At 40.8% G+C, this 26,243-nt stretch overlaps 1 protein-coding gene across 4 annotated transcripts; it reads left to right on the forward strand.

Moving 5' to 3' along the window:
- gpm6bb (glycoprotein M6Bb) lies at positions 1-26,243 on the forward strand. 4 transcript variants are annotated; one of them, XM_010773505.1, is made up of 7 exons: positions 1-126; positions 20,211-20,397; positions 20,977-21,133; positions 21,252-21,420; positions 21,721-21,794; positions 21,892-21,957; positions 24,124-26,243. In XM_010773505.1, the coding sequence occupies exons 1-7, from the start codon at positions 123-125 to the stop codon at positions 24,271-24,273; spliced, it is 807 nt and encodes a 268-aa protein (XP_010771807.1). In that variant the 5' UTR covers positions 1-122; the 3' UTR covers positions 24,274-26,243. The 4 variants fall into 4 exon arrangements, with proteins under 4 accessions (XP_010771807.1, XP_010771809.1, XP_010771806.1 ...); XM_010773507.1 differs by lacking the exon at positions 24,124-26,243 and adding an exon at positions 22,385-23,715 and having other exon boundaries at positions 5-126; XM_010773504.1 differs by lacking the exon at positions 1-126 and adding an exon at positions 12,901-12,969.

Raw genomic sequence — 26,243 nt, forward strand, 5'->3', positions numbered from 1 at the left:
CGCAGCGTTGAGTGTTGGAGCAGCCAGGCGGCCAGTGTGCATCCCAGGACGCAACATCAGTGTAGCCGGGGCTCAACGCTTAGCTGATCGCTTCACGTCGGACGCTTTGGAAACTTACAACCATGGGTAAGTTTCTACCTACAAATCCTCCTTTAAAATCCAATGACGACTTCAAATGTAGCAGTTTTATTCGAAATGACAGCACGCTTCACACTTTGTTGTCGTCGCTCAAACTTTCGGGGCGCGCCGATTGTTTTAACGTAGACTTCTAGTGCTGCAGAAGTAGCCTGTTTACCTGACCTGGTTCCAATCGGCATTAGAGCAGCATGCTGAAGGAACTGGAAGAAAGCGATTAGAGAGATTAAGTCTATCAGGATTCCTGCAGTCAACTCTGCGGAGGTGTTTAATCCGGATCAACTCTCTGCCTCCACTGCTTTCTATAGAGCCTCAGTGCTCAGCTGTTGGGGTGAGCCATGTCATCCAAACCTGTCTTGTCTTTGTTGATTATGAGCAGGGATTGATCCTTTTGCATTTGATAATGATTGTCATTAAAAGGAATGTATTTACTTTAAATACACCATACATTTTGCTAGAATAAGTTACTGAAAGAGGAACCGTCACAATTTTGATATTAGTCAGATATTTTTGTGTTGTGCCATCTTGTATTAGCTATCTGAAGAGCGGAGCTGAGACTGTCCCCTTTTTAAAATCAGTCCCAAGTGTTGGCCATCTGTGCTCCAAGCCTAGGGGATGTGTGGGAGGAGTGAGATGTCATGCCATAGATGTTTAATAACTTCTTGCTGACTTTGAAACAGTGAAAAACTATTTTTTTTAAATGGGGAATTGACATAAAAACACTCCCAATTGTTCTCATTCAGCAATAGTCTTTGTTAGAAATCAGACTGTAAAAATGACACAGAATAAATAAAAAAATGGTAACTCTTTTTTTTTTTTTTTTGGGGAGCATTTATTGACTTGTGTTGTTTGTCAGAGCACAGCTGAAGCCCGGGAGGAACACTGTGTGCGAATGTGTATCAATGCTCATTAATTCGCTCTGAAGCTCTCACAGAGGCGTCTTTGTGCTTCTAATTTGGAGCTTCTCCTTTGTGCAACTTCAGTGGCTCTTAATGTTCACTGAAGTTCACAGAAAAGCAAGTTTCAGAGCGGATACCCTGTGAACTACATCCCAACATACCCTCTTTCACTGTCTCATAGAGGATATTACTCTGCATGGCAATCAGCCGTTGTGCATTGTCCACTAAAGCTCCCATTTTTTATTCTCCATGGCCCTTTCAGGAGTACAGCATGCTGTAGTGGGCATGAGTAGACTGATTTGGAGACTAGCTATCTGCAGAAAAAAAGTTACATTGTGTCAAATATATAAATCTGCTCGGCTTTTCCTCTCTTTTCTGTTTCATGAGAAATAGCTTTGAAAACAGAACATGGATTAACTGTTGTGCATGAAATCGTTCAGCCCAAAATAAACAGGATGTCTTGAAGGCAATTGTGTGCTGAGCGGTGAAGTGAAGATGTCTTTCAGAGGTTATATAACTTATGTCTGATTTGATTTTACAGTGACCTTCACCTCGCAGAAGGGCCACATGTTTTTTTTGAGAGATTCTCCTCTGTCCTCGGGGTAAACGATTTAACAGTGAATTGGCCTGTGTGAAGGATGTGGGAGGATAAGTTGGCTTCAGTCTGCTTTACTGAATTCAGAGCGAAACAGCAAGCCATTTTCCACAAATAACTTGTAAGGTTCTTGGTGTTTGTCCTTTGACAACTACTCACCCAACAGTGTTTAGTTGCCAAGAGTTACTTTATAACCAAACATTTGGAAAAATGTGGTCTCAGCTCCAAAACATCTGAAGAGAAAGTGTTGCCCTTAAAATAAAATTGTCTTTCATTTGAAGATCATCACTTTACCAAGAAAAGCATGACATGACACAGCAGTGAAAGATTCATAATCTTTCCTTGCTGCAGATTGTAGCCCCACATAAGCACATTTTATTATTCTCTTTGGAAAGAAGATTGGAAGCTTGTATTTAATGTGAAAGATTCACCATATTTACAATGTATGGCTTTAACAGACACAATTTGATTATGTGCTTAACATTTAAAGCTGATCTTATGACAGGAGTTTCAATTAATCAAATACAGCAAGCTATCGACACGACTATAAACACTGGGTCTGTTCTTCCTGGAGACAGATTCTGGAAGAAGATTGTTTTTCCTTATGGAAACTAATGGATCCTCTAGTCAGAGTGTTTTGTATTCAGTCTGGTGGTCTTGTGGAAAAAGGTCATGAAGGCTGGATTCAAACAGCTCCATAGATTATGTCATGTGTGGTTGATATTTTTGAGAATGTCAAGAAAAAGACAGTAAATCACAGCTGACAGTTTTGAACGTGTCTTTAATTAAACATCTTGCTGTAGTTCAACGGCTCAATTGTTACTGACACGTGTTTTTTTTTAAAAACTGTATGCCTAAACCTGATCTAATGTTTAAAATGTTTTGGTTTTAGTGAAGAATTCTCTGTTCTTTATTGATTGACAAACACAGGAGCTGGACAGTGTCCTTCATAATGATTTGTACATGTGTGTCTGTGAAGGGTCTGTGTGGTGGGGGCTGTGTGATGTGTATTCCTCCTCTGTCTGAACTGGGATGTCTGGAAAGTGTCTGATTATTTAGTTAACACATCAGCAGTGATCACTGTCACAGACACATGTTCTGTGACCCTGCATCCTGATCTGAGGAGAGGAAAGACCCCTGACTGCTTACGCTGCTCAAAGAGATGTTTTTTTTCACTCTCGGAATCAACAACTTGTCATCTGATGGCAGAGCAATAACAGAGTCGGATCATTTCCCCCTGCTTTTAGTTGACTCATGGCGATATGGTCCTCAGAGGCATGTGGTACAAGTCACGCACATGCTTCTGTTTCCAAGAGATGAAGAGAAAAAATAACCACAGGGCTGCCAGAATGAGTCAGAGGGTCAGGGTGTTGAGAGAAATTCAACTGTGCTCTTATCCGTTTGTTTGTTTGTTTGTTTGTTTGTTTGTTTGAATCAAGGCCTAACCTAAAAAAGATGGCTTCAATGAATCCCCCCTTCTGAGTCACTGTTTTACGACTGATCCCCACATTTCTATGTCACCATCGCAAATTTCCTAAATTGCATTTGGTTTTTTGCAATCATTAATGAAGTATGTTGCTGTCATAGTTAAATGATTTCTGGGCTTCTTTCCATTTGGCATCGGATATGATCGAGCATCTTTAGTAATTACACAGCAGATGAGGCCCATGCAATACTTTTTTGAAACTGTGCAGCTCTAAAAAGAGAATCCTATAGTTCAATCAAGACTTCATTCATCTTCTGCTTCCTTTCCTGCTCCACTTAGTTTCCTCTGAAATCTCCCTCCTCTCACTTTCTCTCTCTGGGGGTAGCCTTTCCGCTCTCGTCTTCACCGCCTCTCTCTGCCTTTATATATTTAGTCGTTTCTCTGTAGCCCTGCAGGTCTGCCAGAGCAGTCATGATCATTTGTTGAGCTTAATAACTCCTCCGACAACAAAGGGGGCCATTGAGTATTGTGACATGAAATGATAGGAATAGAAGTTCCTGAGTGGGGATGCTTGATGAAGCGTGTGCATTGCTCGTCACTTTTACTGAAAGCCCTTTCACAGTTGAAAAGAAGTGATGCGAGTGGGTTTGTGTGTGTGTGAGTTCGTCCTTGTTAAAGATATGTCAGGGTCAAACTGCTACATGGTAGAAACAGGATGGTATATCTGAAATGAGTTCCTATATGCATAAGTTCACAGATGGTTCAGACATGAGAATGCAGCTGAGCCCTGTTGGTGTATAAAATATGCCAAAGATACAATCTGGCCTTTATTTACGACTGCAGGAAAACACCCACGATTTTCAAGGTTAAAGCGCCAAATACATGCATAATAAGGTCTTTTTTTTAAAAACTTTTGCTTTAGTTATACAATATGTTGGCATCATTGAGTGCACACAGAGCGCAGATGTGATATTTGCTAGTGGAGCTGCAATCTGTCAGTGTTTTGTTCACAGTCAGATGATTGTTCCAGAAGGCCTGTGGTAAATAATAGGTTGGGAAAAGCAAAGAGCCCCTGCGGCTGATGGACATTCACTCACTCATTCAACAGGCATTCAGCCCCACTGCAGGATTTTCTGCCATCTACAGTGAACCACATTATTACAGCTCTGTTTGACCACATTGGCTACAGCACCCAAAACACTTCATGTGTTTTGATTCCCATGAGCAGGGGACATTGATTAAACAGTCAATAATGTTTTCACAGAATGACCTATTTTCGCTTGATAGTCTTTGACAGTCTTTTAAGCTAGTAAATAGATTGTAATGTGTGAAAAGAGACTAAAAAGTGTGATTACTCCACACAAAATGATGCCTGTGGTATATAGCGCTATGCTACACAACACACACAACATTATACTCTGGATCTGGGCCAGAACTTTTAGCCATTGGTGGACCACCAGTCTTAAAGGCTAAAGTCTGATGCATAAGTAGCAGGCTATCTTTCAAAATCACTGATCTCCTCTTCCAGCTGAACATTTCTCATTGGTGTAGGTATACTTCCTGAAATGCATTTCAAATTTCGTTGCAGTTTATTGCCTGTCCGATGGTCAAACAGTTTATAAAAGCCACGCCCTACTTAGAAAAAACAGTGGGATGCAATTTTGTCAACAGAAAATCCAACAAGCCCGTCAACTTCATACATCAATTGGCGGTGTGTGTTTTAAGGGTTTCATATTTTTTTGTATGTACAAACGAGTGCAACACAATGAACACTTTATAGGAAAGACTGCCTAAAAGTGCGAGCCATTGAATCCACTTTTCATAAATGTTTGCATCGAACTACTTTTTGCCGCACCTAATGTGTGGACTTTCTTGCAATAAACAATTTTGCCATCAGATTTTGTCAGACACCCGGATAGGTTTGTGAGTTTTAAAGTCCGTCTTAAAACAATAATGAGGGGCACAAACAAGCCTTGAAGCAGCTTTACTTGTGTGAGTCATCAAAAGTCAAGTAGTGCTTGTTGTGAGACTTCCACATCCAATTTTAAATCTTTGGCTTGTTTAAATTGCAAGTATTAAACCCAAATCTAGGCTTCAGAATCTCCCTTCAGTCCTAAATTGGAGTTTCCATAGACGCCATATCTTTTTTTCCTGTCGTTAAGCAGAGATGGGGGGGGGGGCTAAGATGGTCGGTCCTTTAAACACAATGTATTCATTCTTCCCATCTTGGGAGAAAATGCATAAGTGCAAGTATTGTTTCCAAGTTTCCAAAACGTCTATGTAGATAATTATTTAGGAGCTTGATGTGACCGCAGTTCAGATGTGAAAGCAGTTAGGTGACATGAGAAGAAAAAGTAGGGCCTCCAGCTAATTTCCTCCTAAAATCATCTGTGAGAAGTGAGAGCAGAATGCATTTGTCCGCTCTTCAGCGGTGGGATCCTGTAGGATTGAGCTGTTGGCTGTGTGCCCACTGAGTGTATTCAACCCTCCACAGATAGGTCTTTGTCCTCTGCGCTTTTACGCAGCTGCTAAACAACCGTAAGACAAAAGCATCTGGGGTACCCTAGCACACCAATGAGAAATGTTCACCATATGAAGAGCCCTGCCGGACAGCCTGAGAGCATTTGGATGCAGCCAAATGCTACGCTTGGGATGAATTAAGCAGGAATTTAAATGAATAACCTCTTATGACTTCTTCTTTGCCTTATTAGTCAGGATTATGTGTACAATCTTACACAAGATATTCAAATGTCAGACGTTTTGTTGAGATATTTCTTCACAGCTTTTTGTTTATCTAATCTGTTGCAGGAAAATCACATGACTCCTTGTTGCTCATGCCGTCATGATGTGGTGCTGCATGTGACACAGTAAAAAACTAAGTTAGACACCACTGACACACACTGTCTCCTGCCAGGAATCACTTTCCTGTCAGAGAAAAGGTTTCCAAGTGAGAGTTTTCATTGTTGGCTTATTATCCTCTGGAGGAAGGCTTGATAGGCAGGAGGAGGCACTTCTTCCAAGCAGATTAAAATATGCAATAGCTGAGCTTTTCTAAAGCGACAGCTGCAGGAATCCCAATAGCTGAGGGAGAGTGTTTGGGGAGGCTGTTTCACAGACACTGTTTGGGGGTTTGAGAATATAGATTTAAATTTGCTCCAATTGTTGAAACACTTACATTTCGAGAAAATTAACTTTTGATGCACACTTTTTCTTACTGTAAATGCACTTACCAAAAGAGAAACATGCCAACTAACAGCAGCTTCAGGGGAGAGGAAATCCCAGATGTTTGTGTCTGAAAAACAGCTTGACCCCGCAAACCACACGCAGGCCAGAGGGGAGAAGTGTTAGCAGTATGAATGTTACAGCTACTGTACCATTGAGAGGTCTCATAAGCAATCTTAGCTTCTGACCTCGACACTATGGGAAAACAATGGTGCAACAATAGCATCCACAGCTGAAGAATGGAAAGTAATGTGTGTAGTAATTGAGCCTCTGGAATGTAGAGCTCAAGCTGGTGTGTGTGAAACATGACATCTTTTCATGTATTATCCAATCAGTGTTGCCGTGTATTTTCATCGACACTGACAATAATAGTAAATAGTAAATGATGGTGTGTGTGCACAGAATAGATGAGAATATTTGGACACTTAAAATGATGGAGGGCATCCTATCAGATGGCGCCATTAATGTGTTCTAGTTTGCAGTAGATGCTTTAAAATGTCCGGTATGATGGACAAAAGGTCATTGCACTCTGTGCTGTTGGAAAAACTGCCTATCAGTGCTTAAAGCAATAAAGTAATGGATTGACCCACTCTCGCAGAGGTCAGCCAGGGAGAGTGTACCAACCGCTGGAGAGATTAGCTTCCATCTTTCTCTCGTGATGAGCTGTATTTGCCCCTTATTGTTAAGCACTTAGTCCATGTTAAAACAACTTCCATCATGAGTCTGAGGACAAACACGGCTCTGCAGGGGTGGAGGTGTCAGGTTCAGGGTAAGAAAAATCTCCGTCCCTCCAGGATCCACCCGCAGGACGCAGGGCTTAGAGACACGGGAGGAGGGCCTTGTGGAACAATGGCATTAAAGTGATCTCCGTGTCATTTGCTCTGTTGTCATAGCGCTGACGATGAATCCTGACACGGCAGGTTCCAACTGGCTGGTCTGTCTCTCCGACTAAGGCTGAAAGGAGGGGGTTTCTACTCCTTCTTATGAGGGATGGGGAAACCGAGACGACGAGGAGTTTGAAAAGGGTAAAGTCTCGGGTCAGGGGTGAGAGGTTGGCAGCATGAGGCGGAGGACAATAGATCTGGCGGGAGCGGCGCAGGGAAAGAAATCCCAGGAGCTGGGTAGACACAATGGAGGGGGGGGGACTTCTCATGGGAAGCAACCCCCAAGATTAGCTGGAGAGTCTTGTCTGATGTCCCCACTTCTCTGAGCTTTATTATGTCTTCATTTTGTGTGTGTGTGTGTTCTCATGCTGCTGCCCAGTGCAATAAGTTGGAAGACTGGGTTATTTGACATCACAGAAACTGAAGTGTAAGAATAGTTGATACAGTATGTCAATAACCATAATGAATACATTGGATGTGCTTCAGCATCTTTCAACACTTGTAAAATGCGATGCCTTCATGATCCGTTTACTGCAGAAACGTTTCCGGTTTGATGTTATTGTGACAAACGGACAGCATGGATATCTCAATAACATTATGTGCCCATCTGTAATACAAGATTAAACCAATCCTGAGCTAAATATAAAAATGCTTGCGGTGATAGGTATTGTATTTAAAGGATTACCACCACTAAGGGATGTCCCTGTGGGATTTATTTGTATACTCTCAGTGCAGTTTGATAGACCGTCGTACGTTTTAAATGGCTTTGGGAGGTGCTCAGTGTCACAGTAACTGCAGTGTAGTTGCAGTTAATTTTGCGGAGAAAATTGATATAAAGAGAGTAGACAGATTCATTATGATTTCATAACACAAAGGAGCTTTAAAGCAGCTTTAATTAACTTTTTTATATTAACAATCATGGATAGCATGACTACGGAAAATTATCAACTGACTCTGAGTTTATTTTTATAGCATCTCTCAGCGTATTGCTCTTGTTTTTAAAACGTGAAGTAACCACACAGTCAGGTATTTCTTTTTAAAGTTTGTGGAGACCCAATAGAGACCTTATCTGCTAGATATAGAGTTAGCATTACCGGTAGAATTTGACAAAATAAACTGGGTTAATAGGCGCTCATGTTACAAATGTTTACCCACAAAAAACCTCTCCTGAGGCTCGTCTATGCTGGAGTAGCAGAATTATATGTGTGTTAGGAAATAAAAGTGTGTTTTAAACCACCTATTTTTCTTCTAAACATTCAAGGGTAGCTAGCTGGGTATTATCATTACCATACTTTTCCTGGCCAATTATCACGAAATAGAAAGAAAGGAAAAGAGGTTATTATGTAGCATTATTCTAACTGGATAAAAAGAGGTGTTCGCTTGCACTGCATTTGGCTGTCTCCTTGGCTCCATAATGTAATCGATGCAAACCACAAAGACAGCAAAGCTCTTTCCAGACCAGAGGCATTATGAAAGTATTTAGTGAACACTGAAAGAAAAACAAATCTTTTCTATAATAGCAAAATGCATGGCCTGCATGGGAGATGGTAGGTTACGACCACTTTAAACGCCTCCACTCTTCACTCATTTTCAGATCCATGTTTCTGCTTCATGGCATCGATTTGCTCTTTTGACCCCAGACTGAAATTATAAAATTCTTATTCTTTAGGTTTCGACATGGCATTGGTTTCCTGTCCGGCCAAGCCATGGTGGGAGTTGGCTATAGCTGGGAAGCCTGGATAATATGAAGCATTTGTGTCTCTTGCTCTCATTGCACCACACTTAGGCCAAAACCACGGTGGCTGTGGAGGTGCCAGAGAGTCAGGGTTCTGAATTGTAGAAGACAAACATGGCTGCCAGGCATCCCTGCGTGAGTGCTTTTATTTCCAGACCTTACACGATATACTATCACAAACATGCAATTAGAGAGCTGCTGAGTCAGATACCCTTGGCATTGTTTGGTTTAACACTGGTAATTACTCTGGGGAGAAATATATGATATGCAAATTGTAAAATGGATGAAATGGCAAAACATAAAATGTGCCTATGTTGGAATTGCGCTAGAATGCTGCAAGTGTTTGATGTTTAATCCTTCATCACTCATTGTTCAGTATCGGTTTCGCTTCTCCATGTTTCCAGTCACTTAAGTCAGTCCACTGTGGTTTTCCCCTCTAACAGGCAACACTTTTGCTATAATGGATAAGGACAGTTAACCTATTCATTTTTTCCATTGTGGAAGATTTATTTTCTTTGGAAAATGAATATGGCGTACTTGGTTCGATTTACATGGAAGAATGAGCTGCTCGAAGTTTGAAGCATGCATTTTGATCTATTGGCTTTCATATTCAGAACAAACCATACCCAGAATCATTAGGCAGAAGTCATTCAGAATTTGCAATGCCTGTTCTGTAGATAAAATGGGTCAGAAAAACAAGTGGATGGGTTTGTATAATGGGTTTGTAGTGCACTGCCTTTGTAAACTAATCAATGGCTTAGATTCAGCTTGCCAAACATGGAGGCAGACAGAGCAGATTGACCTATGAAGATGGCCTGCATTTAAATCTAGGACAGCAATACCACCACAGAACATAGGAATGCAGATTCACCGAGTTCAACGAATGGCCAAACAGTGTCTGTCAGTCTACAATATGTATATATATGTATATGTTCACTATCACTGAAAGGTAGAGCTTTTTCCATGAAAGCAGCAAAAATATTCATGGATATTTGATGACCATTTTGCTCTTTTGTTCTGGCTTCCTTCTGCTATTGGAACTTGACCTTCACAATAAATTCAAAACTAATATGGCTTGATCTGTCCTACTTTCTCAGGCCGTTGGTAAGTGGTGCTTGGTTCTGGGCTCAGGCCTCCATCCCTGAGAACTCCTTCCCCGGTGTGAGCCAAGCAGGGTGCAGGTCTTCACGGGTGACCGAACACTGAGGAGCATTCAGGGTCTCACAGCGTGAAAGGTTGACCCACAATGAAGCCTCCTCCATTTGTATGGGCTTCATCATCATTCAGATTGTGTCCTCAAGTAGGGGAGTGGCGCTGTCTCGACGCTGGAGCTTCGCCTCCTACATTTACACGATGATTCCCACAGCCACTCAGCCTGTCACAGTATTTTTTGGTAAAGCTCTGATCAACCTGTTGCTCTTTATGTGCTTAACAATACCATTCTTGCGTCATTCATTTGGAACCACTTATGTAAGATTTATATAAATCCTATGACTGCATGAAATGTGAAAGGGGTTGCTCATAGACATGAACCCACGTAGAGTTGTAAAAACGTTCAATCAACTTCTAATGTTGGATTTGATTCTGCTCAAAAATCCTTTTGCTGAACATATACAGCTAAATCCAATCCAATGTTTAAGAGAAAAGCTACTAAAGATTCTAACGGTATGTTCTACTGCACAAGATATACAGTATATTTGCTAATTGGTATAGCATGATTACATTTATTTACCACTGATAAAGCTATGTTTGAAATCTCAGAAATATAGAACTTTCAAGCCCCTGAAAACTAAAGAAAGCATACATAAAAAAACATAATATTGGATCTGTACATTCAGGTTAATTGCGCTTGCATTAGCTGATTGATTCACCAGCTGCTTGGCTAACAGCGGAGTAGTTATGTTACATTGACGCAGTTGCACCATGGAGCATGGACATCATAACCTGACTGACTCTTCACGAGTACTCAGCTGATACATATACACGCAAGCACCATTTTCTGCCACACCTTTAGCCCCCACCTCGAGGGGGAATTGGTTCTCCCTAAACCGTTGTTGCTGCTCTGATTCTTTGACAGCTTCTTTTAAGATGAGGTTATTTTACACCAAAGCTAAAAATGCAACCAGCAGCTTTAGATCACTTAACATGAACAAAGATGGAAAATATGAATATTATTCATAATCACAGTGTTAATTGACTTAATCATTTGCCATTCAAAGTTTTGCAACAACTGTATACAAAAGTTTGGACATCTGTCGATTATTTTATACTTTTACTCTCTTAAAGTTAATCCCTGATGCCGTTTCATGCACTTAAAAGCAACATAGTTATGACTTCTAGCATGTTATAACTTTTTTCCCAGCTTTATCTCCTTCTTTTGATTACAGGGTACATTTATCATTATTTCCAATGAAAAGCACATGTTTGTTTATACCAGAATCGAATGCATTACAGTTAGTCTGAAACCACAGTTTGACCAGGCCTGATCACATGTTTTCAATTTCCATCACCATGTGTGCAATAAACTCCAACTTTTTGTTGTCCTTCACTTCCTGCACACAGATCACAAGCTTTGATGTGACTCAGTGAGGTTATGTATGACACATTTAGTCTTGTGTAACAACCACTTATCTTTTGAATCATCACTTGAGCTCCTCGCTACAATTAATGGGTGAATCACAAGCACAGCTACCCTGGACATCACTGTTGCTAATGGCCTGGAGACTCCCTTCCCCACATCACAAGGATGTGGAGTCTCCTGGTGTTTAATAGGGCTGATGGTGAAAAAGCTAGATTAGCTGGGCATTTGTTGTTGTGGGATCCCCGCTAAGTTCACTTCCCTGACCCCTGAGGCTCCCCTCCCCTGCTGATCCCCCTCCTCTCTGAGTCTGGTATCCGTGAGAAGACCCTACTCCAGCTCCGCTCCAGTGGGGCTCTCCCCCCCCCACTGAAAGGGCTCTCTCTCATTAGCATGCCCTTGGGCCTCCTCGGCCTGCTGTTGCCAAACAAACCCAGCCAAAATCTTCCCTGTCTTCCACGCTGTCTGTTTCTCTGGTCATCTCATGCTTATTTTTAACAAGTTGTTTTTGATTATATCACCCTCAAAGCATTTTCTCATTTCTCCTTCCTTTTATGAGCTGCATTCTTCATGTTTCTGCCCCTATGATATTCTGGATCTCCAATGTTCCCATGCTGTTTCCTCTGTTTGTGTCAGCCCAGAGGACGCTCTGTGTCCTTGTTTAGGAAGTGTAGATTTGCCTTTCTTCCTGTGTCCTTCTTTATTTGCGTTAGAGGCCACCAGATGGAGGGAAGACAGCAGTCAGAGGTTTGCTAATGTATGCAGCAAGAGCAGAGGGCATATGTTGCCGATCAGAAGATGAAGGGCTAACCCCCCACCCCCACCCACACGCATGCACAATCCCCCTTTCTTGAACTGTGGTCAGATGGGAAATAGAGAGATATTGTGTGCATATATGCATACTGCCCCAGTCTATACAACAAAGGGTTTTACAAGTTCTGTAAAGCATGGTTACCTTATCACTGTTTTTGCTATAACAACTACAATAACCATTCAGGGCTCTACTTCAGTTTCTGAGAGGCACATCGGACAAAGGGAGAGAGTTCAGGGCGTGGATGAAGGTGTGTCATTTGAAGGAAAATAAATGTTAAACTGAATCCCTAAACAGTTAGTACAAACAGGAGAGATGCACATTTTGCCTGTAAAACTCCATATAAGTGACATATTGAGTGGAGCACGCACTAAGCTCGACCAGATCCCTTCTGACAAAACCTCTGCATCTTGGAAAGGAACTGTGGAGCAGAGGAAAGAGGAATAGGAAAATAAGGCAGAGGAGAAGCCAAATGTGGAGGAGAGAGCTGGAGACGGAGAGAGAGAGATAGAGAGAGAAACGTGCAGTAGGAGAGGGAGTGAAAGGGGGAGTGATAGAGGAGAGAGTAAAGAGGGAGAAGGGAAGCGAGAATTTGCTGAAAGGAAGCATTTTTGTTGGATGGGAGAAAAACAACCATGGAAACTTCATCAGAAGAAAACCAAAACCAGAGGCAGGACAAAAGAGGTACCAATGAGCACTCACAAAGAGCCGGTTCAGTTCTTTTCACTGCTCGGCTTTAACCTACTCCAGCCTGCTCGGTTTCACTCTGCACAACAGTTGGTAGATTCTGCTCAGCAGGGACTCCTGAATGTCAGTGCAGCATCCTTGTCATAGTGTCTGTAAGTTGATATTCTAGTTGTTACATTTGCATCATTTGTAAGATTGTTATCCCAGTCATGCTTCTGGTGCATGTTTAATTCTCCTTCATTTTGTTTGTTTGATGATGTTAAAGTCAGTGTGGTGTTTTTAGCAGACTGCAGCAGGAGGGATGATGTGTTGCCGCTGGTCATCATCATCATCATCGCTAGTGTCACTTTGAAGGACAATGAGCCTGTTGAATCAACTGCAGATCAATCAAACCTCAGGGTGCGTTCGAGAGGCTCCTTTCAAGGGGGGAGGGGAGGGTGAGTTGATGATAAATGAGCTGGATGAGGTGCAGGCAGGGACAAAGATAAATGAACCAGACATTTCCAGTCTCAAACATAGACAGCTGTGAGCCGTGTGTACACTAAGGAGAGAGAAAGTCATTAACTTGCTAATCCCCTTCTTGAAGGGATCAAGGATTGGTTGTTTCTTTTATTGCTATTTAGTGACTTTTACTATTCCAGGTAAAATATTGTACATTCAGAAAAGCATTTTTCCCAAGCAAGTTATATTCTGCAAAGAAAGTATGCGACTTTGAAACCTCTTTGAAAACTATTTCAATGGTGTTTAAAAACGTACAAATTAAAAACCGCCCAGTAACTATGAGCTTTAATATACTGAAATGATAGCAGATCATTACATCTTTGCAACATGTTGAAAGTCACAGTCAGTTGCAGTGACTTATCTAGGGCTCTCTGCATTGACTCACCACATTGGTTATGAGGGATACAATTTGAGTACCCACTCTCTTTTATGTCTTTACGTCCTGAAAAGTAGAGAAATTACAGGACAAAAGGGTACAGAGAGATGAGGAATTACCTCCAACAAAGATCATTTGCCAGGGACATTGCGGACGAAGGTTTGGGCTCCGAGCTGCATGAATTATGAAAGCCTCACTGAGGATTTTTTTACCAAGTGTTTTTATTGCTCTTGGGGCATTAAAAACAAGATTTTAACTTTAGTTTTTCTTTTATCTAGTTTTTTCAAATTTAGAAAAAAAATGTTTTGTATGTCCACTCAGGTGGACAGTTAAAGTCTAAACTGAAAACTTGTACATTTGGAAAAAATGATAAATAAAGATGTGCAAACTTAAAATTACATTTTAATAACTTAAGTATATATATTTAAGGCCCAAAAAGATATTGCAAATTAAGTATTTTCAAGAAGAACAGTAGCAGTATGAAGTTTAGTTGAAATATAGCCAGTGATGCATGACGTCCACTGTAGTGGACAGGCGAATAATCATGATTTCAAACATAAAATCAATACTTTGACAATTTATGAATTATATGATTCCTTAGTTGTTACTTGATGTCACCAAATGTTTTATACCTGCAGGGAGCGCTTTCCATGAAAGGATTGGCAGGATATCGGCAGGTGACTTGGTCCATCTGGCTTTCTGTCGTTCATCTTGGTTTAGAGACATTTATCATGCACTTGCACTGACTTTCCACTGAGTAGCAGTGTATGGGATGATGCAATAGGGTCCTATGTAGTGGCTGATGGTGCAACTATGCAAAAAAAAACATGCATAAGAAAACACCTTTTTTGAATAGCTGTCCACTGTAGTGACCTCTATGCATGAAAGGGTTAAAGCTGAGGCTGGGTTGGGAACCTGTGGGTCTGTAAAGCCCATTGAGACACTTTATGTGGTATTGGCCTATAAAAAGAGATGTCATGACTTTACTGTCCCATCATTTACTTCCACACAGCTCATGTCCACAATTCCACTACTCTACCCAAACACACCATTTACGGGCCGTTCCGGCCATGATTGGCTTTTTACTGTCACTGAGTGCACCCACACATCTCCCACACAGCCATGGTGAGCTGCAGTCAACAGCTATTAGCTGACAGACTATACGTTTCCTTTGTTAGATAAGTAAACAAGAGCCCACTTTTGGACAAATTGGCACACTCAGATCTCTCCCGTCTCTTGAGAATGGCCATTATAGCCATTATGGCATTGTTAAGTCTCCTCTCAAAGTGGAGAGTGTGTCCAATGAGACTGTTTCTCATAAATGGTGTTTTGGCAGCTTGCCCCAATAAAGCAACAAACAACAATACAGACACATCTGTAACAGTAATGAAGCTCGATGCTAGATCGAAAATGGATGGTGTTTTTTCGGTGCTTCTACGTATGTGTTTGCCTTGCATGTGATTGGCTGTGTGAGTAGGTGTGTCAGTGATCATATTAAACAATGCTTTCAGAATGTCTGCTGCTTACTCCATCATATGCAGTTGGTATTTCTCTACGTAATCCGGGGAGAATTTAGAAATGTTTCCGCTTTCCACTGAAGGTCCCAGCTGTTGGAAGATTTCAGCTTCATGGTGTTAACAGGCAGTGCTCATGTAATGTCTGTTGTTGAAGGGTTGAGGGAGGTGATGAAGCAGAGCCAGCTGCAGGTCCGTGTGTTGAGATTGCGCTCAAGCAAACAGTGGTGATGCATGCGTGGATTAACCTGTTTGGAGACAAACATGTGTTATTGTTGGGGCCTCTGTTGCCCCCTGTAATTGTCAGGCAAAGTGCTCAGAACATTATAGATGGCGAGTCTTAATATTTTGCACAAAAAAAACGGTCCCAGTGAACCCGCTAATGAATTTTTTCTTGACACAGTGCTTTTAAAACTAATTGATTATCAAAATAGTTTAATGTAATCCGTCAACTAAGCAATTAACTGATTAAAAAAACAATTGATGCAGCTTCGATACAATCCTAAAATACTATGTGTGGTGAGTCATTTGGGGAATACAGCTTATTTAAGAATAAGGCATTACGGGAGTAAAATTGACAACAAATTAAACCAAAACAAGAGCATAAATGCATTAAATTTCAAGCCAGTTGATATTGTCCTTTTATTGATTTAAAATCCAAACAAATTTGAAAGTAACCAAGTGCACCTTGGCACCGAATATGAACTGCGGGAACTTTGGATGATAAATGAATAAACGTATGTGGTTAGATGCACCCTTGTTTTTCTTACTTTCTGGGTAGGGTTAGTTCGGTCTTAATGAGCCATCCCACTCAAACATTGGAAGATTTGAGCTGCTTTGACAAACAGGATCCTCCTGGAGTGTGAAGGGGCTGCTGCGGCCCATTGTGGCTGAGCTCTGTGCTGGAGGGGCACACCGGATGAAGCCCAGCGGTGGGCTTGTCCTGGGCCTCGAGCCTGTGGGCCGGAAGAGTGAGGCCGTGGTTCACTGCCATTCTGAAAGGCCCCTGAGAGTCCAGTGTGATGGACAGTCTGGGGCTCTAACACTGGCTCTTTGTATCAGGGCTTCTTGGACTCTCTCTCTGTCTCAAGTATTTCTGTCTCTTTCACACAATGTCTTACACACACACTTTACAATCGTCTTTTTTTCCCCCTCTCTCCTCGTGATCTCGACGCCGGCAAATGTAGCCTCTGCTGTGCGGTCTGATATTGTCATCACACACAGTCGCTAACTTGTCCTCTCCTCATTCATGGTCTGTAGCGATGAGGTGGAGAGTCTTGAAGTGGTCGGACCTTAACCTGGTGTATTACTCAGAGACTGGGAGCATGTGAAAGTCATCAACGGGAGAAGGGCCCAATGTGATTCTCATTTATGTGTAGGCTAAACTCAGAACAAGCCAGCAGGATCCGTTTAGTACAAGCTTGTCGTTAAAGGAGAGTCACCGGCTCCTACTGTTATCCCCTGTGGAGGTGGGTGATTTCAGCTAAAGTCTGACCCGCAATATCCTGTACACTATGAAATCCCACACAGCACTAAAGAGAAAACAGTCTGTGCTCTGCTGTGTGGTAGATGTTATAACTCTGAAATACACTTCTCAACGTATTCTGTTCAATTTACTCCCACGGTCGATCTAATTGCAGAATCCATTGCTCTCTTTGAACTACACTTTGCTGCACTGTAAGGAATGTTTTTTTACTTTTATTGAGATGGATAAACATACAATTTATCTACTGTAAATTAAGACAGTACTGTAGCTTAATTTGAGATATATTTGTATTGATGTGTTGCAAAGAGATCATTTTCCGTATGAGTTCAGTGGGAATCTCCTGGACTCTCAAATAAGTCACTGTACCCGATGTTTCCATCAGCTTACAGTATTGATGCAAAGCTAAGCTAGCCGGCCAGCTATAGTGCTTTATTGAACCAAAAGATATAAGAGTTGTACATACATTTCAACAAGAAAGCGGATGCCTACATTGAAAAAAGTCAAAGTAATCCTTTAACCCAACAGTTAAAGAATAAAAAAACTCTGGTGTCAAGAACTGATCCCACCTCTGGTATTAATCCATTAACTGAATGAGACTGATTTTTACTTTGGTGCAGACTATTGCCCTCATGGTGCTGCTTGAAGTGGAGTTGGGCTTTGATGTGATTTCTGTCTCCTCTGATGCCTAATACCAAGACTTAAGCTTTCACAGAGACCCTTTGTGAACAGAGTGCTATTCCAGAGGCTAACCGTTGAACCCCATCAGTGGGTCTGTCCTTGTGCTGCTGTTTTTCCAGACTTATGCTAACCTGCAACACGTTCAGACCAGCTGTGAAAATACCACCTTGGATTTATTGTGTTATTAAGGATAACAACCTGTAAGTGACACAATGTTTCTCCTTTGAGAGGGATATGTCTAGACAATATTCCCAGTCTGGATGGATGGAAGCTTCAAAAGCAAACCACTCCGGTACAATTAACACAGATGACTTATCGATCAGATTGGTGGCTTCAAACTAAACGTACATGTGCGCTCTCTAAGTGCTCCAAGTTAGACAAGCATGGCAGAATTGGTAGATGCATTCATGTCAGCCTGACCTTGTCCATTTCAGGCTTCAGTGGAGAGACAGCTTGACATTTTAAAGCATGTTGTATATTGCCTGGATGGCACTTCTGTTTCTCTGAGCTTTAGACATCCCCGTCTGTGTTATTTTCTCATTTTCAGATCCAGTAACATGCAGGATATTGAGGCAGACATTACTGTCATGATGATATCCTGGCATCTAGCTCCATGCCATCAACGTTTAGACGGTTGATCTAATGGGAATACTGACTCATTTCAAGACAGGGTTTGAAGACTAACAGATGCTTAATGAGTTAGGCAGGCGAGCCAATTTTCATCCATGACACGTCACAGTGGATTGCGATCAAATGAATATACAATAAACCAGCGCGTCTTTATAAGAGAGATTTGGTAATGGAGGCAAACTTTCACTTTGAAACATATCTTCTCTTCAGGAGGTTGAATGTGAGAACGAGAGGATTTATAGCTGAGATTCAGTCCGCTACTGGATCAGAACTACCTGACATTGACATTCACTACAAGAGCAGTGTTTCATTTAAATGAATTGTATTTACTTTGCAGCTGGGCTCAATATCCTGTGGAGCTTAGAGATCTGACTCCCAGCAGCCCACTCGCCCTCCCCCTCACATGTTCATCAGAGAAATGTGGGCTGCGGTAGGAGTTAGCGACTCCGCTGTGGGCACACTCATTGAGTTGTGGTTAACATGCTGCCATGGCAACTTCTTTTCACCTACCACGGGACACATTTTTTATCTCCCTGTACTACACAAACAGTCAGGATGAAGCGTCTGGCTGCAGAAGTATTGGACCAGCAGCAGTATTTCTCTTCTAATTTCCTTTTGTCACGGCAAAGAGCACAAACAAAGATGAACTTTCGAGATTCAACACTCAAGACAGTCAAACATTTGCAAGGTCTGCTTTTTATCAAGAAAAACACACATTTGCCTCATAGAGTTCTGCGACATCCCATATATTTTACACTACATCGGGAGAGGGCAGAGATAAGTAAAATGGTGAATCAGATAATTCAAGAAGAAACTTCAATTCAGTATATAACCTGTTAGCATGTACTCACCTTAAGAAATAACAGGATTTACAGAACAGCTTAACATCACAAAGTATTCATCTGCATAAACTGGTATCTTATACTTTTGATATTAAACAGAATGTGCATACATTTTATAGACACTACAGTCGTATAATGTTTTGTTTTTGTGTTGTATTGTTTCTTTTATACGTAGTGCACCGGCTAGTTGCCAACATGAGTAGATACCAAGGTTTAAAATAATTGTTTTTGTTCGCTTAAAACTCATGAACTTTTGAAAATGACCCGAAAGACGCCCAAATACATGCATAGCACTGAATAAACTGTAGATTTGGTGATACATCTCAGAGTGACCACACAAACAGACAGTCATTTGATCCATTGTTAATGTAAAAATACTGATTATAACATCTTTAAATACTTTAGTTGCTGTGTGACATCATGCATATGTGAGAGCTTTAAAGCATAAACAGCCATTGCCCTCCACAACATCCTGTCAGACACATGTGGATCCGATTGGAAGCACACTGTGGTTTGTTTGCTTGCATCCACAGACGACACATTGTGGTGACTAGCTCTGTTTCACAAGGCATAAGAACTGGGTGAGGCCGATCCATCCGGGTCACTTCATTCCCCCATTGAGAATTACCATTGATTTCCGATACAGCTTGGCTGACACCATTTCTCTGACCTGCTGGATGGCCATTAGTGCCCTTTAGGTGTTTTGATGAATTGTCAGATGAAACATTAAAGGCAGTGTGGACTGGTTACACCTCGGCCTCTCACAGCAATACATGTTTCTGTTCCTCACATTGCAGGTGTCTCAAAAGGAAGCACGCTGCATTAAGTGTGACCAAAGACATATTCTATGAAATCTATTTTGAAACGGACTGTTCTGCTCTGTCTGTTTCAGTTCCTCTGTTCATTAGATATCTAAATCTATTTTTTTTTTTTTATGTGTCCTGATGGAAGATGAATGCTATTTGGATTTCATTTGGCCCTGGGTTAGACTGGAGATCTGATGATGAATGGATGACTCATATGAATATTCATCTCATACTTCTTCCCCCTTAGATCACTTCCTGTCCTACAAGTAAAACACAATCCCTTATATGGACTTGGGAGTTGGTTCATTTCCTTTATTTCCTTTTAGAAGTAAAACGATTTGGTACAATGTTTCAAGATATCAATGATACTTGTCGTTGACCCAATCTTTTTATTTTTCTCTCCAGGTTGCTTTGAGTGCTGCATCAAATGTTTAGGCGGGGTGCCGTACGCGTCGCTGGTCGCTACGATCCTCTGCTTCTCCGGCGTGGCCCTGTTCTGTGGATGTGGCCATGTGGCTCTCACCGGCACCGTGGCCATCCTGGAAACCCACTTCTCCAAGGTCACCAGTGATCATGCCATGCTGAGTGATATGTAAGTGAAATAATACTCTTTGTGCTACTAGCTGCTTGTTAAAAAGGAGAGGCCTAAAAGTAACCTAACTCTAACTGAGGTCAACTTCATTAAGGCTATTTTTAGCTGATGGTGTCTCCCACGTTTACCTTATCCTGGAGAAAAGTCCTAATATGGACTCCAGTGCATCCATTAGTCCAATAAATGAGGAACAAGAGACAGGACTGCACATGTGTCTTATCTTGTAGACATTTGGAGTGCACTGTTTAATTTAAGATATGTACAGATGTAGTCTGTCTCTTGGCAGATTATTCCCAGAGACGTGCATCACCTGTTATCTTCACATTTGGGCTTTACGTCTCTCAGCGCGTCTTTAGATCACTATCTTAATCACAACCATCTGTCGATGAGTGTAAGCAGCTATTCTCCGCACCAGACAGTGGGACATGATGCTATTAGGTTACCTCACAGTTTTAGTGGGTCCCTCCAGGTGTTTCTTGTGAGGCTAAAAGTGCTGGAATTGTGCTTACTACTACATGTTTAACCTTTTCCAGCTTTACAGGCACAACTAAGCGTATGTGTGACATTGCTCTTTAACAGAATACAGCTGATGCAGTATGTCATCTATGGCATTGCTTCATTTTTCTTCCTGTATGGAATCATTCTGCTGGCTGAGGGCTTCTACACAACAAGTGCAGTCAAGGAGCTGCACAGTGAGTTCAAGACCACCATCTGTGGACGCTGCATCAGTGGAATGGTATGTTTGTACAACCAACCTGCTTTATAAACATACAGTGCTTTTAAGTCATTTTAAAATGCCTTGTAATTATTATCTGATGTTGCGCTTATACATTATTCCATCTCCGTGTCCTCAGTTTGTGTTCCTCACATACATCCTGGGTATTGCCTGGCTGGGTGTGTTTGGCTTCTCCGCTGTGCCAGTCTTCCTCTTCTACAACATGTGGTCCACCTGTGCCACCATAAAGTCTCCCATGGCCAATCTCACCGACATCGACTCCATCTGTGTGGATGTTCGTCAGTACGGTAAGAGAATAGACCACTTTATTAGTCTGTATTAAAGCATTATAGGACCACTCAAAACCAAACAATGTCAACTACTGAGCCCTTATCACCTATTGCATAATACACATCAGGATTAAATGATCTGCATGTCTAAAACTGTTGTAATGTCCCTTTTTTGTTATTTAATAGGACATTTCCCCCCCAAAAAGAATAACTAATGGTCTGATTTTTGTTTGATTCATCGCACTGTACAGTTTTGATGATGGTTTACATGGTGCAATGAATTTGAGTGTCTAAAGCCTTTGAATGTCTTGACTGCAGGAATTATCCCATGGAATGCCACACCAGGAAAAGCCTGTGGATCTACGCTAGGTGACATCTGCAGCACCAGCGAGGTACGAGTTTATTCTTTTTCCACATACTTACATTAGCAGAGGAGCTTGGCATCACATTTCTGAACTGTAGAATAACACTGCTTTTGTCTATTTCCAGTTCTACTTGTCCTATCACCTGTACATTGTGGCGTGCGCCGGGGCAGGAGCCACTGTGATCGCTCTGGTAAGATTCCCTCCAGTCTCTCCATCCTCTCCCTTTAGTCCATCTTTGCACGGTTTGTATCGGCAGATCATGTGTCAAGTGCTCCTCTCCTCATACCCATATGGTTTATGTAACCACATTAAGAAATATACATGTAGTCTTTTCCTCAGCTCCAATTCCATTTGCTGTTTACCATCTGCTTAGATACACAGCTTTGATTTTATTTCAAGAGGAATGGCAGAGACTGCAGTTTGGGCTTGCTGTTTGTGCCTTAAAAGACTGTAATTTCTAAAAATCACAATCAAGTAGAATTTGTAAAATGATGCTTTCATTTTTTCCTTAACTTTTACTGCTGGAAAATTGGTAACTTTCCTAACTTGTCAGAGTAAAAGTGACGAGGAGGTCCCCGGCATGTTCTCTTACAACCTTTTCTGTTCTCTTCCACCAGCTGATCTACATGATGGCTACCACTTATAACTTTGCTGTTTTGAAGTTTAAGAGTCGAGAAGACTGCTGCACTAAGTTTTAAACTGTTTTAAGAGCACGGCACAGCATTTGAGGCTGTACTGAGTAGAAGAAAGTTGCAACTGACAAAAAATGAACTAAAAAAAGAATAGAAAAATCAACATCTCTCCATTAGTATTCACATGAAGTGTAAATAGCTGACTGTATGCTTCTTTTAGCATTTGGTGTCCAGGGATGTAGCTTCTCTGAGGACACCTGATGAAAGTTGTCTTCAGAGTGGGGGGGTGTTTAGTTGGCTGGTTCGTTCTGCTTTCCTTGGCACTCACTTATAGAAAATTGCCACCCACAGATTTTATAGAAATGCGCACAGCTAGAAATCCACAACAGTGTTATTTATAAATACGTGAAGCTGATTTAAGAAAAAAAACAACAGTATTTTGCTTCCAGTACCTCACCTTGCAGAAAAGGACGAGCATCAGTTGACTGCAGTCAGAGCTGAAGTGCACATTTGTGCAGAAACTCCTGAGACACATACATTTAAAATTGTTGAGCAATATACAATTGTAAAAATGTAGGTTGGAAAGGAGATCATCTAGGCTATATGTACAGTACACAGCTCTGAATTTAGTCCACAAATACATCTGGTGTGAAATTAAAGGTGTTCTCAGGCTTTTTAGTTTTTGCCAGATTTGCAGTTTTAATGAAGATGAATTCTAAAGTGATACCTCTGCAAAAGGAAAATCTACAGAGGCAGAGTGCCTTTCATTGCCTTATATTTCCTTAGCAACCCATAAAACCATTAAGTGTTACACAGAAAATATTCAGTATTAATTATTTTGCCACAAGTCTAAACTGAACTAAAACGCTGATGAGCATCATGGTTGTGTTTATTGTAGATTTCAAAGTAACTGCACATAATAGCACATCACACTGACGGTTTAGGCCAGTACCAGAGGAATACTTCTGCCTGAGGCCCTAAGCTTCACTCTAGTTTCATGTATTTTATAAATAAAAAATAAATTCTCCTATTTTAGAGTAGAGCAAATGTTTTTTTTCTATGAGTGCTGATGCTGGTATTGCCTCAGCTATGACGTTGATATATTGTTTACTACATTTTCCTTCTCTCAAAGTGCCATTAAAGAGCCATTTGTTTTTATCCTAACACTGAGCCTGCATGCTTACATTTGTCAGATTCTTTTATCTGTTTATAGTTACTTATATTCCACATTTCATATATTTAATTTTCTCCTAAGTTTTTGAAAACTGTAGCTTTTACTTTCTATATAAAATAAACAATCTTTGTTTACAAAAGTATCCTCACTTGGTCTATTTCTTTTGGAACCGACAGCCGTATAAAACTGAACTGCGTATGGAACAGGGTCAGATTCACTAAACCCCATGCTTCGCACTAACATTAAGCTTTTACAGCAGCCTACAACGTGCATGCCTAACCTTTGCTCTCTTTCTTTTTCCACTCATTCCCACCCGTAAAAAGTGTCATTTCTGTAGTGTTGTTCTTAGCAGGGTAGTAACATAACTTAGCAATGATTGTAACATTGATGTTACGATGAGTCCTAATGTCTTCTGTCACCCTTTGTTGAAGTCTTTTAAAAGCTTAACTTTATGTGTGTCTGTGATGAACATACTTTAGCTCAGACTCCTGTAGCTTGCTTTGCTTCTTTGACATGCTCACCGGCCATCCACCTCACCCTTCTCTTCCAGATCCACTTCCTCATGATTCTCTCAGCAAACTGGGCCTACCTTAAGGATGCCAGTCAAATGCATGCCTACCAAGACATCAAAATGAAGGAAGAGCGGGAGCTGCAGGACATCACCTCTCGCTCAAAGGAATGCCTCAATTCCTACACATAAGGATATTACACATTCACAAACACACATGTACAGACACATAAACACACTGTGGCCGCTTTGGACCAAGACAATGCACAGCTGTAATAACTGCCGTGACACTGTGCAGTACTAACCCGGCTCCTAACACACTAATGCATCAGTGTTGCTTTCTGCACTAACTCACCAACAAAGTGGATCAAAACTGCTACTTATAATTTCATTTATGCTGTTTTTATTTTGTATTTTCTGAAGGAACAAAGCAATTTTGAATTTATGTAGTCTAATTTTCTCTGGCCCTTTTTTATAGCCAGTTTTTTGCTGGCCAAGCTTGAGACATTGCACTATTCTTATACAACGCATAATGATGACATGTTTGTTTTACAGTCTTGCTCTGTCTTTCTGTTGAGCTGTGGGGTCAGTTTTTAACAAGGGAATGTGACATATTTTCTTGCTTATTCTTTTCAATCACACATGCAGATTGTTATACACAACATAAAAGGCCTTACATTCAGAGCTAGTGTGTGGCTTAGCTGGCATGTTGGAAGAACCATCACTTTACAATGCACTGACAAAAGACTGGCATGTCACAACATGTTTTGCTTTGATATTACAGCAAAGAGAGATACAAATATATAATGTGGATGCAGTTCTTTAGTAAAAGTGGTTGTTAAACTTCAAATATTTAACCGCATCGTAATCATAGTAATAATCTCAGTGATAATTGGTTCTAGAGTTTATGGCAAAGCTACTCAAGGCCTCCATTAACCCTACCTCAGGTGTGCACTAGAGCTTAAGAAACAATTTAACAAACATGTCTCCCTAGAAAAACCATGGTTTCAAAATATAATAATAATTGTAATCACACCGGGAGTTCCTCCACATCGCAGTATTTTAGCATTCAAACCTTATGAATAATGCCATAAGAATATCTTGCTTTCTAAATGTGAACTGCTGCCAATTATTAGACAGGATATTCAACATAAACAAGTTTAGTCCATGTGTTTTCATTTACACTAATGAAAAATAAATCTCTGATTCCTCAGATGTTCCACTGTAATATTGGATCATATATTGCAATTTACGATCAAACTTTACTCGAGTTTGAAAACTCTTATTAAACAAGTAACCAAGTCCCTTGTCGATTGCTACTATGAAAAAGCATACAGAAGTTAGGGTGTGAAAAATGTAAACTTGTTACAAGTCAGGATCTTTAGTGTTTTTTTTGAAGATACAACTACTTCATTTTGTTCTTAATTTGTTATATTGCACCAGTTTTTGATGTGCAATTGTCCTAATGCTGATATAATTACTCATGTAATCTCGTTTCTATTAGTTGATTTACAGGGATAAGTTTCTTTGTTGCATGAAGACAACTGTTTCTGCAGTGACACGTGATGTACAGTCATGTTTCATTTGTATTTGTAATGCTTACAAATTAATCCTTTTTGTGTAGCTGATTCGTTTTTTAGGTTATTTTCTTATAGTTAGAGGTATATAAGTATTGTATAATTTTGTTGCCTGATACCTGTATTTTCTATAAATGTCAAGGGCTTCCTCGTGAATTACAGATGCTTAACTTTTAATTCAACTTTCAGATATCAATTGATAGGACAGCTGTCATTAAGACATGTATAGCAATCTAAATGGTAAATCTAGCCAAAGTATGAAAGCCATTGTGACTCTCTGCCCGGTGTTTTACACAGTATCTGTGAGCTATTAGAGAATAAATCCTGCGTAGTTCTCTATAGAACTAAAGGCCACAGGTGTACAGTGACTAAGGAGAAAGGTGACAGAAGTACATGAAGCTTGTGTACACCTCATATGATCTTTGCACCTGTTGAATGAACCAAAAAACTAAATGAAGGCTACCCATCAATCAGCAGGAAGACAACAATTCAGCATCCTGTCTGACTGGAAAGAAACCCTTTAATGACATCCCTCAAACGCCTGTTGACTGTTTTTATGAAAAATAAAAAATTAAACAAACTTCA

Source organism: Notothenia coriiceps, unplaced genomic scaffold (assembly GCF_000735185.1).
Source record: "Notothenia coriiceps isolate Sejong01 unplaced genomic scaffold, NC01 NC01_scaffold00012620, whole genome shotgun sequence".
NCBI lineage: Eukaryota > Metazoa > Chordata > Actinopteri > Perciformes > Nototheniidae > Notothenia > Notothenia coriiceps.

Coding starts and splice junctions, on each gene's coding strand:
- gpm6bb (XM_010773504.1), top strand. CDS start 12,921: ATGGAAACTTCATCAGAAGAAAACCAAAACCAGAGGCAGGACAAAAGA. Junction 21,134..21,251: donor GACGCTGCATCAGTGGAATG/GTATGTTTGTAC, acceptor CCGTGTCCTCAG/TTTGTGTTCCTCACATACAT. Junction 21,795..21,891: donor ACATCTGCAGCACCAGCGAG/GTACGAGTTTAT, acceptor GTCTATTTCCAG/TTCTACTTGTCCTATCACCT.